General features: G+C 30.5%; 1 protein-coding gene across 4 annotated transcripts; it reads left to right on the forward strand.

Annotated features, from left to right (window-relative positions):
- Positions 1 to 11,169: 11,169 nt before the first annotated feature.
- Positions 11,170 to 15,756, forward strand: LOC129317926 (cyclic pyranopterin monophosphate synthase, mitochondrial-like). Of its 4 annotated transcripts, none has more exons than XR_008595094.1 (4): positions 11,170 to 11,315; positions 12,024 to 12,168; positions 12,249 to 12,887; positions 15,448 to 15,756. XR_008595094.1 is itself a non-coding variant. In XM_054962350.1 (3 exons), the coding sequence occupies exons 2-3, from the start codon at positions 12,067 to 12,069 to the stop codon at positions 12,819 to 12,821; spliced, it is 675 nt and encodes a 224-aa protein (XP_054818325.1). In that variant the 5' UTR covers positions 11,170 to 11,315; positions 12,024 to 12,066; the 3' UTR covers positions 12,822 to 13,097. The 4 variants fall into 4 exon arrangements, 2 of the variants coding, with proteins under 2 accessions (XP_054818325.1, XP_054818327.1); XR_008595095.1 differs by lacking the exon at positions 15,448 to 15,756 and adding an exon at positions 14,699 to 15,331; XM_054962350.1 differs by lacking the exon at positions 15,448 to 15,756 and having other exon boundaries at positions 12,249 to 13,097.
- The last annotated feature ends 1,039 nt before the right edge of the window (positions 15,757 to 16,795 follow it).

Consider the following 16,795-nt stretch of genomic DNA (forward strand, 5'->3'; position numbering starts at 1 on the left):
TGAAAATATAAATAAGGTCAAATCAAAGTCTTATCAAATATAGGTGTTGAAATCTCTACCCAACAACCCACCTTGACAGGACTACCAGAGCCCGTTCTACAGTGCATAGAAGATGCACCATTGAAAGAGAGGGAGTGGAGAACAGATGCTGAGAAGAGGTACTCGTTTTGGAGTAAGTTTTGCTTCAGCCAACCTTCACTATTTACAGTGCAGGAGGCTGCCACAGAAAAAGAAATTTCAATAATCATAAATTACTCTTGTAATAGAGAAAATTATCGTAGTGGAATATTTCACATTAATGCAAAGATAAACTTTCTTAGTTGGATTCAACCAAGAATTAATCAAGTAAACTCTCATTAAACTAGAATATATGAAATTGTTATTCATCAATATGATATAATTACTCATTAATATATTGATTCCTATTAAAGATTTATATGTAATTCCAACATGAATGATATCATTATAGTTGGTAATTTATGAAGTTTCCTGGAAAAGAACTTGACTAGCTTGAAACGAAGATTTTAAAAACGAGACTGGCTATTGAATCAGGCTAAACATTGATTTAAGGTTCAATAGTCAGAACATGGCTGAACTAGTTTTTATTAATTTAATATATTTTAATTATATATAAACTATTTTAAATAAAAATAAAAACAAAAATTGATAAAAAAAATTGGTTCCAAATAGAAATGATAATAAAATTAATTAAGAAATGAAGTAGGTACATTAAAAATTAAAATTGGTATGAAATTAAGTATAAAAAATAAAATGCAATTGATAAATTTCTAGTATAAAAGTTAAAATAAATTTATAGATTCAGATAACGAAAAATAAAGATATATCCTGATAAAAATGTGAATAAAAATATATAATTTAAAAGGTTGCAAATTATTAATTAGTAAATAATAATATAACTAGAAAAAAATATAATACCAAAATTATAATGCATCTAGAAAAATATGGGATAGGACTGAGGAGGCTTCAGTTTCAATAGGAATAAAATTGTGTTAACCGAAGGAAGGCATAAAGCGTTCCCGTGCTTCGCGTGATTAAAAAAAGGCTTAACGAAATTGGCAGCATCTCTTTCTCCTAAGCAAATCCATAGAGATGATAGCAAATTGAGTAATATGGGGGCAAAAAAGGCAAATTACATAAAGGTTCTATGGAGCATACTTATTCATAAATAAGTCTCCTAAAATTTAAAAACTACAGCCAGATTCCTTAGAACTTGAATATAATTTGAATTTTGAGTACAAAGGCATTATTGTCCCTATTAAAAATAATTGTTGATCAAGGAACAATAAGTTATTAGGCGTGTTAGAGACGTTGAGTCTCAATTGATAACAAAATAATTTTCAAACTCCCTTACCACAATTCACCTGAATGTAAAAGATACACAAGACTTGATAGAACAAGCATTTGATTATTATTAAAAAGTAAAACGATTACAAGTTTAAGCTGAAGATAAAACTAATTGATAAACCCAAGAACTATGGGTGCAAAATGTAAGTCTTTTGAGTGTTGACTGTTATCTTCTTCTACGCTTTGGTACTCTATTTATATTGACAGAGTGATGGTAACCTCTTCCTTAGAACTTAGAATGTTCTTCTGAAGAATCATGGATCCTATGAAACTCATAGCATGGTCTTCACTCATTGTCTTCCATTTTTGATAACTAGCCCATCTCGTCGAGATACTTGGGCACGATGATACTGTTCCCGTGAGATTCGAGATCATTTGAGATTGTGTCTTTATGTACCAATAGTTTACAGAATGGGTTTGCAACTGGCAAGATCTCAACATGCTCATCTAACCGTGGCTTCTATTGAGCTCAAGGCCGGCCCCTTTGTTCAAATTGTTGCTTGAGCCTAACTCTTCGGTCACTTAGTCCATATAACTTTATAACCTATCCAATACTTTGACAAGCGATGTTTCATATTTAGCCCAAACAATAATAAAGTTATAGTTATAAAATATTGAGATGTGAGTTGTAAATCATTGATGTAGTAGTTGTAAACAATTAGTGTTAACCTTTGTTAGCAGCGCATGATCAGTTTAATTATTAAATATGTGGAGTTATTATTGTAAAATATCAAAGTGATAGTCGTAAATTATTGATGACGTAGTTGTATATAATTAATATCAAATTTATAATGTATAATCAATTTAACTATTAGATATCTGAAGTTACAATTATAAAAGTTGAAATGATAGTTGTAAATTACTAATAAAGTAATTGTAAATTATTTAATTTATTTTTAATAGGAGCATTATTGTCTTTGCACTCCAATTTCAAAATACACTTAAATTCTAAGAGATCTGGCTATGGTTTTTGAATTGTGTGGAACTTACTTGTAGATAATTTTGCTTCATGGAACCTCCACATAATTTTTCCCAAAAAAAATAATTAATCTATCAATTTCCTAGACGTAGCTATTAAGTGACCAAAATAGGAAAAAATAAATTAAAACAAATTAAACTACGTGCATGTATAGCTATTGGTTTTGCTTGCTTGGCTTTCTGGGACGAAGGAAATATTAGGAAATTACTCTCCTTGTTTCAAATTATAAAATATTTTTAGTTAAAATTATATATACCAATAAAATTTATTAAATATACTTTATAACTTTACTTTTTCAAGATAAAAATATAAATTTCTAAAAATATCTTTTATTTAACACTTTATTTATGAAAGAATATTAAAGAGAGAAAATATATGAAAGGAGTAATATTAAAAAAGTATCATTACTGAAACATTATTTTGTCAAAATATTTTATATTTTAAGATATATAATCTCTCCAAAAGTGTCTTCTAATTTAAGATGAAAATAATATTATTCACTTGCATTGAAAGAGAATCACGGCCACCGTTGAATTGATCAACCTTATTATATACACAATGATCGTAAATGTAAATATTAATTATTACAGTCAGTTCAATTTTGTGTTTTTGTGATCGCACTTATTTATTTGTTTTTCTTCAAGAATTAAATGTCTCCCTTTCGTCATGGAATAAACAATCTCAGTGGTGGAGATGCAGGATCCTGGGTCAGAGATAGCGACGGAGCTAAATCATTGGCAAAAAGAATATTGGTATTTTGGTATGATGAAATTATAAATAAATATATACTAGGTTTTGAGTTAAAAAATTAAATTTTATATTTGGGTTAAAAAGTAAGACTGTAATGGGTTTAAAATATTAAAATAACAAGCGCAAAATATAAATAGAAGAGGGTGCAAACTATAAAATATAAAAATATATACCCTCATATATGTCATTTTTTCCAAGTGAGGGGAGCATACGCCACCCCTCAACTATATGTGGCTCTACCATTAGTCTATCGTATAATGATATATTTGGAATCAGATCCTCTCAGTGGCAAGTTTTCTTAGCTTCTCTCATCGGCAAAATCAAGTCCATTCAAATAATCAAAATGTCCTCAAGGCATGCATCACATGTCTTTAAAAATGCATGTGAACAATTTGTTTTTAAATAGTAAAAAGAATTGTCAACTCTTCTGATAATTGGAAATCTTCAAACCGTTTAAGTGACATTACGTGTACAAATGCATTCATGATCACCCATTATCACCTATACTAAACGAACACCACAATTTTCAGCAAAAAAGAAATTATTACATTTGAAAAATCTTCCTCCCAAATTCTCGACTACTTATTAGTAGAACCAACAAACCAGATTCCATGCATCCTTGTCTTCTTTATCATTTTCCACAGCCGAATTATTTGAACATTTCAAGAAGAGTAGAGTTTGAAATAGTGCTAAAGACCATGTTCCTCCGTAAACTTTTTCTTAGAGCACTATGTATCATGTGCTAAAGAGTGAGGCAATATCTCCTTAAATAATTTTTTCATGAGCAAAATCTAAATTCAAATCCATCAATCTAAAATTACATTACATTACAAAATCTTTCAAAATCTGGATTTGTGGATTACATTACATGACCTGATATATTTCTACCATTGCAATTCATTACATGATCTAAATTCAAATCCATCAATCCAAATGATATCTAACTAAGGTAACATTTGTATTGGTAAATTTGAATTTGACCTTTAGATTTAAAATCTTGCATTTCAAATCTCACATTTAAAATTATTTATTTTGTTAATTTAAAAAATTTCAAATGCAGAGATATGAATTGAAATACAAAACAAGTATGAGAAATTGGTATTCTATTTTTTTTTTTTAGTTGATAGGAGATAAGAACAAGAAATAAGAAAATATATGAAAATCATAAAAGTATTAATAGTGAAAATCAGAAGAATGAGAAGTTTGAAATAATGAAATCCATATTTATGTATCTTTGCGTATCTAAATGGAAGTTTTGATTCAAACTCTCATTAATCCAAACACAATATTAGCTCATTATGCGGCAACATAATTAAACATGATGACGAGCTTCACTTCACAAATTTCAATTATTGTGCTGTTTCTGCTATTTGAAACAATATTCAAAGGAAGCATGTATAGTGCAATTTACGTGGTCCGTACGTTGCATTGAAAATGGTAAAAGGATGCTTTTAAATCTTCAAACAAGGAGCGAAAGGTCCACAAAACCAACTCTCCCCTTGGATTGTTGAAGATGATTGCTTTTAATCATCAGGAAGAGTTTTAGAGCTTTCTCTTTTTCAATCGTACTTTAGGAGTGAGATAAATATGATCTGCGCCTGCTTTGACTTGAATATCTCAACGAATTGGACACTTGAGTAGCAATGGCTTTGAAACTAAATATGTCATATTGTCATATAATATATCCTCCCAAGTAATCCAGACAAATAATGCATTATTATGTTAAATAAAAGTTTTAAACATATAATTAAGGATTATCATGATAAAAGAATCAAACTGATTATTTATAAAACAATAACCATACAGTAGAAAATAAACAAATAAAACATTTGAATACATACTACTATGATTAAAAAGGGACAAACATTTTTGTCTAAATTTCAAAATACTCGACCATGGTAAAGGGTAATCTACCATGATAAATAGATTTAAACTTCCTTCAATTAGTTTCAAAAATGATGTAAATTTTACTATGGTAAAAGGAAAATAACCTTAATTAACAGAACTATTATAGTAAAAAAGAAAAAAAGAAAAAGAAAACTCATATCAAAGTCTACCATGGTTGATAAAATAAAAAACTTTTACAAATACACCTTCCAAAACATATGGGTTTGAGCAAATTTGAGGCCCATAACATCATCTAAACAATACAAGCCCACCAACAATTTCAAGACCAAAAATCCATAAAACCAAATTTGAGGACTTGTGAATCCATAATAATTCAAACATGCGTAAATGTGACAACATTCATCCTAGACGCGGTCACAGAAATTAGATTCTGAGAATCATTTTGATTCTAGCCTTTCTGTTGATAACAAGGGTTTGCTATCTTTGTATGAAGCTTCATTTTTGTCAATGGATGGTGAAATAATATTAGATGAAGCAAGATATTTCAGAAAAACTTTTTCAAAGAATTTGTGAGCAAAAAGACAGATAAAAATGATGAGATACCTCTCTTAGTCAATCATTCTTTGGAGCTTCCACTTTATTGGACAACTTCAAGATTGGAAGCTCGGTGGTTCATTGATGTTTACGAAAGAACACAGAATGTAAGCCCTGCTGTGCTTAAGATTGCAAAATTATATTTCAATATGGTACAAGTCCAACACCAAGAAGATTTGAAACTTACATCAAGGTAAATACATACACACATACATATCATTGTAAAATACTACTGTTTTTGTAAAAAGAATAATACTTTCTTGTCCTTCCATGATTTTTTTTCTGAAAAATATAGGTCTTTGATTTTTTAACCTTAAATTTTATATTAAAGAGCATCTGAAACTCTAAGTACTTGTTTTTAGAGCAATGTTTCTCTTTAAATGTTCAAAATGATGTAATATTATCTTGGCCGTTAATAAATGTTAATTTTAACTGTTAGTTGATAAATAAAAAATTACAAAAAGTTAAACGATCATGAAAATTTTTTTCATCCTTTTTTGTAATTTATTAGGTACTTGTTTGTAATTTTGATTCTTTTTCTATAATTTTTGGTTCATTTATATATTTTTTATGATCAAATTAACATTTATTAATGATAAGGTGATATTGTATCATTTTTAAAAATTAAAAAATAACATTATATTAAGAATAAATTCAAAGTTCTAGATATTCTTGAATTTATAGTTTAAGAATAAAATTATCTTTTAAACATTTTTTTTTCAATTTAAACATAAAAGGCCTTTCAAACAAACTTAAAAAAAAAAAAAAAAAGTAAACAAGTTTGCCGTGATGAGCCCTTCAAATAGAAAATTAGCATACAGTTAACCACTAATTCAACTTTTTTGGCCTTTTGATTACAAAGATGGTGGAAAAGTATTGGACTCGGAGAAAAGCTGAGGTTTACAATAAGGGATCGAATAGTAGAGATTTTCTTCTGGACAGTGGGACAAGCTTTTTAACTCCAATGTGGACAGAAGATTGATGACAAAAGTCAATGCATTAATAACTGCAATTGATGACGTTTATGATGCGTATGGCAAATTTGAAAGAGCTGCAACTAATTACAGAAGTGGTTGATCGGTTAGCATTTTACGTTTATTATTTATTATTTCATATACTTCCTATGTCTCTATTTTTTTTTTTAATGATTCATTTAAATACATTCACGCTCCCAAGTGCAACAATAGGTTCAAAACTAGACCTTTCGCCCCATAGGAAGGCGGTGTTGTTGCTGAGGCAACTTGTCATTAGCCCTATGCCTCAATTTATAAGTATTTTTTTGGACAAAATTACATATTCTAATAAAATTTATTAAATATAATTTATAATTTTAATTTTTCTTACTTCCTTCCTATCACAATATATGAGATCTTCTAGAAGCCTTGTAAATATAAGAAATTGAACAATTTTTATAAGTATTTTTTTAATTATAATCCAACTTTATTTTACTCATTTTGAAAACATAATGATTGGAATTTCAATTGTCATTGTTGAGGTACTTCCATAGGGTATTTAATGAATATATAATTGAAAAGATGTAATTATTTTAAAAAATTTAAGATTTTAAATAACGTTTTTTTAAGAATTGTAGATTAATTATCAACACCCTATATTATGTTTTAGAGGAAGTATAAATTTTAAAAATATCCTTCATTGATAAAAGAGAGAGAGAGAGATAAGTATATTTAAGAAGTGAAATAATGAGGGTAATATTGTGATAATTATCATTAATAGAACCTTAATTTTTTTAAAAAAATATCTTATATTTTGGGATACCAAATGACATTCAAAAGTGTCTTATAAAATGGAACGAGAGTAGTAAAATACTTTCTCTGGTCTTATTTGTAATGCAAAAAAAAAATATTTTTTTATCTTATTTATAAGTCACCTCATTAACTTTTCAACACAAATTTTTCCTTTTATTTTTTATTGAATGTTGGAGAGAAAAAATATGTTATTAAAATATGTATATTTATTTAATAAGAATAAAGGTAAAAATTAGACAAATTTTTAAAATTTTTTAATTTTAATAAAATATGTTAAAAGTAACATATAAACTGAAGAAAAGGATAAACTTTCATGGCAAGTTACCTTTCTTTCCATTTAATTATCCTAATAACATGTGTCACCATCATTTGCTTTTTGATTGCATTGGTGGGATGTAAATGCCATGGATGTACTTCCATATTACATGAAAATATGCTTCCTTGCTCTTTATAACTTTGTTCATGACGTGGCTTTTGACTTCCTTAAAGACAATGGGTAAAACATCATTCCACACCTTAAAAAAGCGGTATGGATTATTTATTCATGATTTCATATATATTCTATATCATAAAAATTAAAATTAATTAAATTGAGGGGCATTTGGTTTAACTGGTCAAGGGATTTGAATCAACTTATTTAAAGATATTGATTTTGAATCTTGAAATATACAATCGCATTAAATAAATATATTAAAGGCATCACCGAAGTACTTATAGGCCACTATTGGTATAATAATCCCACACAATGAGAGTTGGGATTAATTTAGATGGAAGAAGGTAATACTTTAAATTTCTCAAGATACCAAACAATATAGAATAAAAAACATTGATTAAAACACATTGATTCTATATTTTCATGTTTTAATTAAATTTTGTGTGTCCAATTTGTTTTCAGTGGGCTGATCTTTGCAAATCATATTTGGTTGAAGCACAACGGTACTCTGATGACTATCAACCAACCCCACAAGAGTACTTGGAAAATGCATGGATTTCAATTAGTGTGCCTGTCATACTCTTCCATGCTTATTTTTCGCTCCATGCTTCAAGAACAAAGGAGAACTTTGTTTCCTTAGAAGATTATTATGAAATTATTCATTTTTCAGCAACCATTTTTACGCCTTGCCAATGATTTGGGAACATCTAAGGTATCGTATACAATAGCATCCTTTAACTAGTTATTTAATTAGAGCTTAAAATAGTAATTTTTTCCTTTAAATTATAATCCTATGAATATCTAGAGTCCTAAACTTATTTTTGGTGCATTTTCACCTATAAATATTTAAGATTGTGCAATCTTCCTTCTATCATTAATTTTAACCATTAGTTGTTTAGAAAAATATTTCAAAAATTACATGAAAGAATCCAAAATTACAAATAAATTATGCATATATATTATATAATATTTGTAATTTTTGGGTCCTTTTCTTTATTTGTAATATATTATATAATGTATAAGTATTCTTTATCTGTGATTTTGGGTTCTTTTATATGATTCTTTTGGTTTTTTCTTGTAATTTTTGAATCAACTAATGGCCAAAATTAATGGAAAAGTGGAGATTGCCACAATTTTAAATATTTACAAGTGAACATGTACAAAAAATAAATTTTGGATCCCAAATGCTTTTCATCAACCTATACTTTAAGGGCCAAATTTTTACTTTACCCCTTAATTAAATTCCAAGAATAGCATGATTTATGGTATTAATTTGTCTTCATCTTTAATTTTGTTAGCGTGAAAAGGAGACGAGAGACGTACCCAAATCAACTGAGTGTTATATGAATGAAATTGGGGCTTCTGAGTCCAATGCTCGTAGGCACATAAATTTCTTGATATTTGAAACTCGGAAGAAGATAAATAAAGAAGTTTTCAATTCTTCTTACTCAGAGAGTTTCATTCAAGTTGCTGAAAATCTTGCTAGAATATCTCTCTACATGTATCAACATGGGGATGGGCATACTGATCAAGATCCTCAGACTATGAATCATATAATGTCATTACTTTTTTAACCTCTATCAAGGGAGGGAATTCAATTAAGCTTAAGAATATGTATATGTGTTTGGAACAATACTGATACTTTGATATGTTATTAGAATTTGTGCTATGAAAGCAAAGAATGCATGGCTTAGCTAAGTGGCCATGCTAGCTTAACCAGTAATCGTGGGTTTGAATTCTCAACACGTAGCATCATTAAATAATATTCAATCAAAGAGTTTTGCCACCCTTGTTCTTCTTCCCGCTCGATTCGGATTAGTTGAAATTCAATGTAGCTTCTAGATATTAGATGAATTGATATCATTAAAAAGAAAATTGTGCCATGGAGATCACCATTTTTCCACAAATATGAGACCACATCATTGTTGTTCAATACGACAAATAATAATTTTGCTTTATAATTAATAATTATGTTTTATATTTGGAATATTAAGTAAAATGAAACTTTATCCTTTTAAAAATAGATAAATAATTTATAATTTTACATTGGTAATTTGGTCATTACATTATTATAAACATAGTAGTATCTAGAATTATATTTTTTTTTTCACATTTTCACTCTTAAACATTTAAAATCATGACAAATTACCCCTAAATATTTTTGGTGCATTTTCACTCCTTAAATGTTTCAGGTTCTTGCAAATGTCGACCATATAAAGAGGAACAAACCTAGAGTAATGAAAGAGCAGAGCCAGACTAGCAAAGTAAACTTAAAATGACCAATAAAATGCTTAAACGTTTTGCATGTATCATTGTAGTGAAAAAAATTATATTCAAGGCCATTGAGTAAACACCTCTCTTAATGGATATTCAAACCATTACTTGCCATATTTTGACTTAATGACTAAAAAACTGAATCGAATTGGCCAGATCATTGGCCAGTCAAATTAATGGCTTGGTCAAACTAAAAAAATAGTTTGGGGAGTGGACTCGGATTAAACTGTTTTGGACTGGCTTTTGGATCAAAAGCTAATATCAAGTTAGGAATCAAATCCGGTCTTCAAAAACTAAACGACTCAAAAAATAACCTATTTTTTTAATCATTTAATGTTATATTTTATCATGTGGCTTGTTTAGTTATAATAAATTTAAAATATTTAGTTTTACTTTTAAGTTAAGTAATAATTTTATATTTAATTTTTATATTTAAATTATTATATATATATATATATTTTAGTTTAATTATTATGTCTTGATCAGTTAGATCATGCGAATTGTAAATTATTAATCTTTTTAATTTAATATTTAATTTGATTTTGAAAACATTGATTTGAATCCAAAAATGAGCAAGATCCAAAAGATAAGCCCGATAAGAGAAGACGTGAGACATGTCCAGGAAAATGAGAGGTTGACCCATCAAAGACACGAATTGCGTGACCAATCAACCACTGAGAGCATAAAAGTCTAGTCAACGGAAAAAGCATAATGAGAGAAAAAAATCGTCAAGTTTTTTTTTTTTGGCTGATCCACTTATTCAAATAAGTTACAATATAATGTTTTGGTTTTTTTTTTTTTGATAGATTGTTGTATTAAAAAAATCTACTGAAAATAATAATATATTTATCGGAGTGAAAGAAAAGTTAAGAAATAAGATTTACCAAATATTAGAAAAGAATGAGAATGAACTTTTTTTAAAAAAGACATTAGATATATTTAAGAGTTTTTTTAAAAAAATTGTGGTGAAAATCTTGTTTAAAAATTTTTATTTGAAATAGAAGAATTTTTTTTAGAAGAGTTGATAAAAAATTTATAAGTATAAATTGATTATAAAAATTTATAAGTATAAATTAATAAAAAAATTATTTAAAGTAATTAATTTTCATCGTATAGCCAAATTCTTCCTTAATTAATTATAACCCCGACAAAACCCTGTCTGTTAGGAGCGGATCTAGCTCTCGTCGTTAGCCCGGCATTCCCCACTCCGTCGGACGCCGTCCACCTTTGTCGGCTCTGCGTGGTTGTTCTGGGCAAGCAGTGAAGAATGTTCGAATCCTAGGGCTTTTTCTACTCCCAAAATCCGGTGAGATTGATTTGTTTAATGTGGCTTTGAATCTAGAATTGAATTTATTCCCCGCATTATCTGTTCCCTGCGTGGCTGTTCTTTCTTTCTTTTTTTTTTTTTTAAATTTTCATTTTAATTTGGCTTTGAATCTGGTCTTCTAATCGTTGAATATTGGCGCTTTTGAATTGGGAATTAATATATTGAGTTTATTTTTTGTACTGGTCTTCTAATTCGTTGAATATTGGCGCTTTTGAATTGGGAATTAATATATTGAGTTTATTTTTTGTACTAGTTTTTGCTTGAATGATGTATAATCGGCTATTGTACTTTTTCCCTCTTCATTTTGATTACTAGCGACTTGTATGATTTGGATTGTGTTGTCTTGCAATGTTGGATTTGTTGTGTATTGGCATTCTGTTTATTAATCTTTTTATATTATCATCAGTTTTGGAAATTCTCAAGGTAGTTGTGATGTTTGGTCTTGTAAATGACTTGGTTCGAGCTGTGTCAAAGTATCTGGAACAAAAATTAAAAGGGGTGGGGGCATCTGCCTCCACTGAGCGTAGTAAAGGTTATGGACAGAGTGCTACAGTCTCATTTATACACTTGTCTATGATTTTCGCTCTTGCTCTTCTGCAGTAATGAAGGCATATCAAATTTCATATAGTTGATTGTTTTTTTTCTTTGCAAGTATCAAATTTGACTGGAATTTTCATTTTCTTGCAGTTAGCTATATACTAAGAACCAGGAGAATCTGGACCTGCTTATAATGTTTCTTCAACGAATTGTAGGTTCATGTCCTCCCTTGAAGAGGATGTTTTGCACTTACAGTGGCCGTGACCTTGCAAGTGATATTCAAGAACTCAACGAGGTAAAATCCTTCTTTACTTCATCCTGTGCTGAGATTTTGACAATGTAGTTGTTCACGTTAAATTTCATACACTATTTCAGCAATTGGAGTCAATATTTGGTCAACCTCCTTCAAATAGATTTGATGGCGCTGTGGGTAATGGTCCTGCAAATAACCCAAAAACATGTGAAAGTACTTCTGGTTTGACTCATACCAGCACTAGTGGGGAGGCTCAAATGGTGGATGTGTCCCCAAAAGAAAATACTAAAAGAACTGCTATTGCGAGTTGCAAGGTAATTCTTGGAAAGCATGTGTTTGATTTGGTTTTAGCAAATCAAATGGCCAAAGGGGATGTGCTTGGTGTGGCGAAAATCGCAGGCATAAGTGGTGCTAAGCAAACCAGTGGTCTTATTCCATTGTGCCATAACATAATTCTTAGTCACGTACGAGTGGATTTGGAATTGAATCATAAAGACCACAGTGTAATGATAGAAGGGGAAGCTGCAACAACAGGGAAAACTGGTGTTGAGATGGAAGCCATGACAGCAGTTACTATTGCTGGCTTAACAGTGTATGATATGTGTAAGGCTGCTTCAAAAGATATAGTTATTACAGATGTGAGACTAAAGCATAAAGCAGGTGGCAAGAGTGGGGATTGGTCATCGGGACAGTAATGTTTCAAAAGATATGGTGATGTGCTAGTTTGGACAACACAACAAGAAAGAAGCACCTGAATGGCGGTATTTGTACTTTTTATTCTTATTTTGATTCAATGGATGCTTTGGACAATAATGAAATGCATTTGCCTTATCCCCCTTCCTCCTCCTGCTCCACCCTTTTTTTTATGGCCTCAATTTCGACATGATAATAACATGAAAAATACTGGATTAGTGTTGAAGGGGCCTTTATTTGTCATGGAAAACATGGGTTTGCCAGGGGTATGGCATACTTGGTTGGGCGTGTGTATAACTATTCTCTTAGTGGAGTATCTAATTCTGAAATGCATAATTAGTGGAATAATAAATAGGGAAGACTAGAGTGATTACTTTGGAACGAAAAATATGAATCAATTTGATTTTCCTTCCTTTTAATCTTGCTACATTAACTTGCACCTAAGCATAATATCCCATTAAACTAAGCTTCTCATTGTTACTCTAGTATTAGGTAGCTAGAGCTAACTAATATTCATAAGTATTAGTTTGAATAGAACTAATTATTAAACTACTAAATAGTTTTATGGTAACTATTCTGTGGAATAGTTGAATAGTTAATGTTTAAGGCACCGTAAGTTGTATCCCTTTTGAGTTTGGCCTTAGACTGAATACCATTTACCCTCTCTCTTTTCCTCTTTTTTTCCTCTTTTTAGATAATATGAAGACCTTTTACTTGGTAGTGGTGGATTATACTTGAGTTCTCTCCTTTGACTTAGATCTATGTTTTTATTTTGGGAGTTTTTGGGACATAAGCAAGAAAAATAGATTAACAATTAAACTGAAACTCAATATAAAGTTCAAGAGGAAAATATGATATGGAGAAGAAACAAGTGGATTTAGTGTATAATTGTATGTGTTAATGACAATTTGAAACCTCTCCAACTATTTAGTCTGTGTAACTGGGAAAAGATATAGGGAAAATTACATATAGATTCCATGTAAGGAACTTATTTACAAATAAGTCCTGTGAAATTTAAAAAATACAGCCAAATCCTTTGGGACCTGATTGCGATTTGGGTTTCATGTGTAAAGACTATATTGTCCCTGAATGGAGAGAAAGTTATTTGGCTGTAAAAACATTTTATCCCTACCCCACAAAAGTAGAAAACCCTGAACTCACACATTTTTACTTGCTGCTACCACCCTCAACAAGTATCAACTAATAAATCCATGAAGAACAAGGGTGGAGGAATGAGAAAGAGGATGGTGCTAGCGATTCCTTGATGGTGAATGTGAAAGAGGACAATTAAGAAAGGAGCGATTCTTCAGCGAAGCAAACCCAACCCAACCCACAACGGATGAGAAAGAGAACCAGAAATTTGGGAGTGAACCTCAGCCACCCAACCTGTAGTGAAGCAAGAAGTGATTTTTCAGTGGCTGCAGCTAAAGCTTAGTTTACCATAGCTAATCGGCACAAACCTTAACATTTTGGTATGTTATTCTGTTCCTTTCTGTTCTGCTGCACGTTTATATATTTGAATGAAAGGGAATAGATGACTGTTATAGGGATGAGTATGTGACTAATTTTTGGCTAATGTGGGCTCTCTAGTTTCTCTTCTAAATCAGAGTCCTCCATCTCTCATGTTACATACTTGTTATAGTGACAAGTTAGTTCCGTAGTTAGTAAGGGTATAATAGACAACTAGGAATTCTAGTGAACCTATGGCTATATAAGGGAATAAGGAGTCGTTGTAAAGTGTGTGTAATCTGAATGAACATAGTCAGTTCCTATTCTACTTCTCTGTTCTCTTTTCTCACCTTTGAACTCTTATCTCTCTCCTTCTACCTACCGCCTATCTCTCTCTTCTGATGTAACACACACTCACATATACTTGCAGAGATCTGAACAAAGGGAGAGTAGGGAGAAATGGAAACATAGAGTCTGAAACGAGAATGAGGAACAGAACAGTAGGGGCAACAAGAAAGGGAGAGGCCGAACACAGAGAGAGGAGGAAGGCTATCAGAAACTCAATCGCAATATTTCATTCATCAAGTCTAGTCTATCTTACAAGCGCAAGGCTTAGTCTATTTAAACTAAGCTTTCCTACCTATTAAGGAGACCTTAATAACCTATCCATATAAAGCTAAGTTACAGATTTCCTCTTACCAAAATAAAACAAAAGGAGACCTATTTCTTCCTAGAATAAGCCACAACCCAGGTAGATTTCTTACAAGCCAAAACAAAATACAATAATGATACACTAGCCTAGGTTTCTTTAAAATACGTTGTTGTTATATTTCATCATCCTCCTCTCTATTTCTCTCCCTTTCTCTCTCCTGTCAGACACAACATCCTGGAAGCCCAACGACTATTTTCTTAACTAGGTAGCTCCTGTATGAGTTTTAGGACATTGATTTGTTTTGCTATAAAACATACGATCATACTTTTTCCTTTCCTTATATGATGAATTTGGATTGACTTACTGAAGCTTGGTTGTTTTTAAGTTTATGACTCGATTGAGATTATTTTTTTCTCCCATTTGTTTATTAATTGTTATTTGTTTGTTTGTTTGTGCTTCCCTTCTTTCATGATTTAATTGTTAGAGGTGGCCATTTTCTTCATATTTCCGCTAATTTCCTTGTTCAGATTTGGAACTTTGGATGGGCGGTGAATATTTTTCTGGTCTATATAGAAGAGTATGCCTGCAAATTAAGGACAAGCTCAAATAAACTAACTTGTTTTTTGTCTTGTGGTTAATTAAATAATTTTGTATCAATATCGTAGTTATTGATAATCTGTCTTCCATTACGAACTTGTATATTTTATTAGGTTTATGCCCATTTGAATAAAATTTTGTGACTAGTATTGTTCAAGCTACTATGCTCTAGGCCTGCTGGGGCAATTTTTCTTTTTTTTTTAATCCAAAATGTTGTGATTCTACCTGGATTATAAAGGTCCATCCATCCATTCTAACTCGTTTTATTAAATTGCTAGTGCCTGTAATCGATAATTGAGTGGGTGACCAATTGCATTGCTTCATAGCAAATGCTATATTTATTTTTATTAAATGTTTTGTAGCAATTGTTCATTTCTTTTTAAAAATTAGTACGTGACAATCCGCACAACCTATTGTTTAATTTAAATGTTGTATGGGAAAAGTTGACTTCTAGGGATGATTTGCAAGTGATTATGCTATTTTTACATGTAAGTTGTTTATGATTCTAAACCAATTTGGGTTAAACCTCCATAATCTCCAAGTATTTAAAAGTAATGGTAATTAAAAGTGAAATATTTCCAACTTCCAAGTCAAAATTAGTAATTTACAAATCTTTTTATGTAGTTTACATGTTAAACTGTTTGATTTGAACACATGGTTCGTGCATGCGAAAATAGTTTTCTTTACTATTTTTCATCTTACAAACCTCTTGGAACAAGAAGTCAACTTAAAGCATTTACAAGCGAGATCTCTAATTTAAAAATATGGGATTTACAGGTTACCTTCTGTTCTTAAAATGTGATATAGTTTGATCTGAACATATGATTTATGCAGGTGAAAATGACAAACCAAAGGCTTATTGACATTGTTTATACCTTATGTTGTTACTAGAGTTCTGGATTTATGATTCCCTACTTTTGTAGTTGTTGTAGATATGGTATTTAGTTGTTTTTTAGACTATTTCGACAAATATAGAGATTAAAACAAACTCCATCATATATGTATGTATGTATGTATGTATGTATGTATTTTTTCTAGATATTGTATTTATTGTTTTTTAGACTATTACGACAAATATAGAGATTAAAACAAACTCCATCTTGGTTCCCTTTTTTGTCATGCATGGCTGCGAGAGGGAGGGAGAGTTCGACTGCCCCCTTCGTTCATCTTCCTACACCTACGTGTCCATCAGTCACCGTGGGCATGTCGGAATTTTCTTCCTCCTTTGTCCGTGCCCCTGCCGTGGGTGCGACAAATTCTTTTTCACCCTTCCTTCTT

Source organism: Prosopis cineraria, unplaced genomic scaffold (genome assembly GCF_029017545.1).
Source record: "Prosopis cineraria cultivar Desert tree isolate PC_DT_omini unplaced genomic scaffold, ASM2901754v1 PC8, whole genome shotgun sequence".
NCBI lineage: Eukaryota > Viridiplantae > Streptophyta > Magnoliopsida > Fabales > Fabaceae > Prosopis > Prosopis cineraria.

Excerpts from the sequence above, each read along its gene's own strand:
- LOC129317926 (XM_054962350.1), top strand. The coding sequence starts at position 12,067 with ATGTTTCTTCAACGAATTGTAGGTTCATGTCCTCCCTTGAAGAGGATG. Across the intron at positions 12,169-12,248 it reads ATATTCAAGAACTCAACGAG|CAATTGGAGTCAATATTTGG; the intron begins GTAAAATCCTTC and ends ACACTATTTCAG.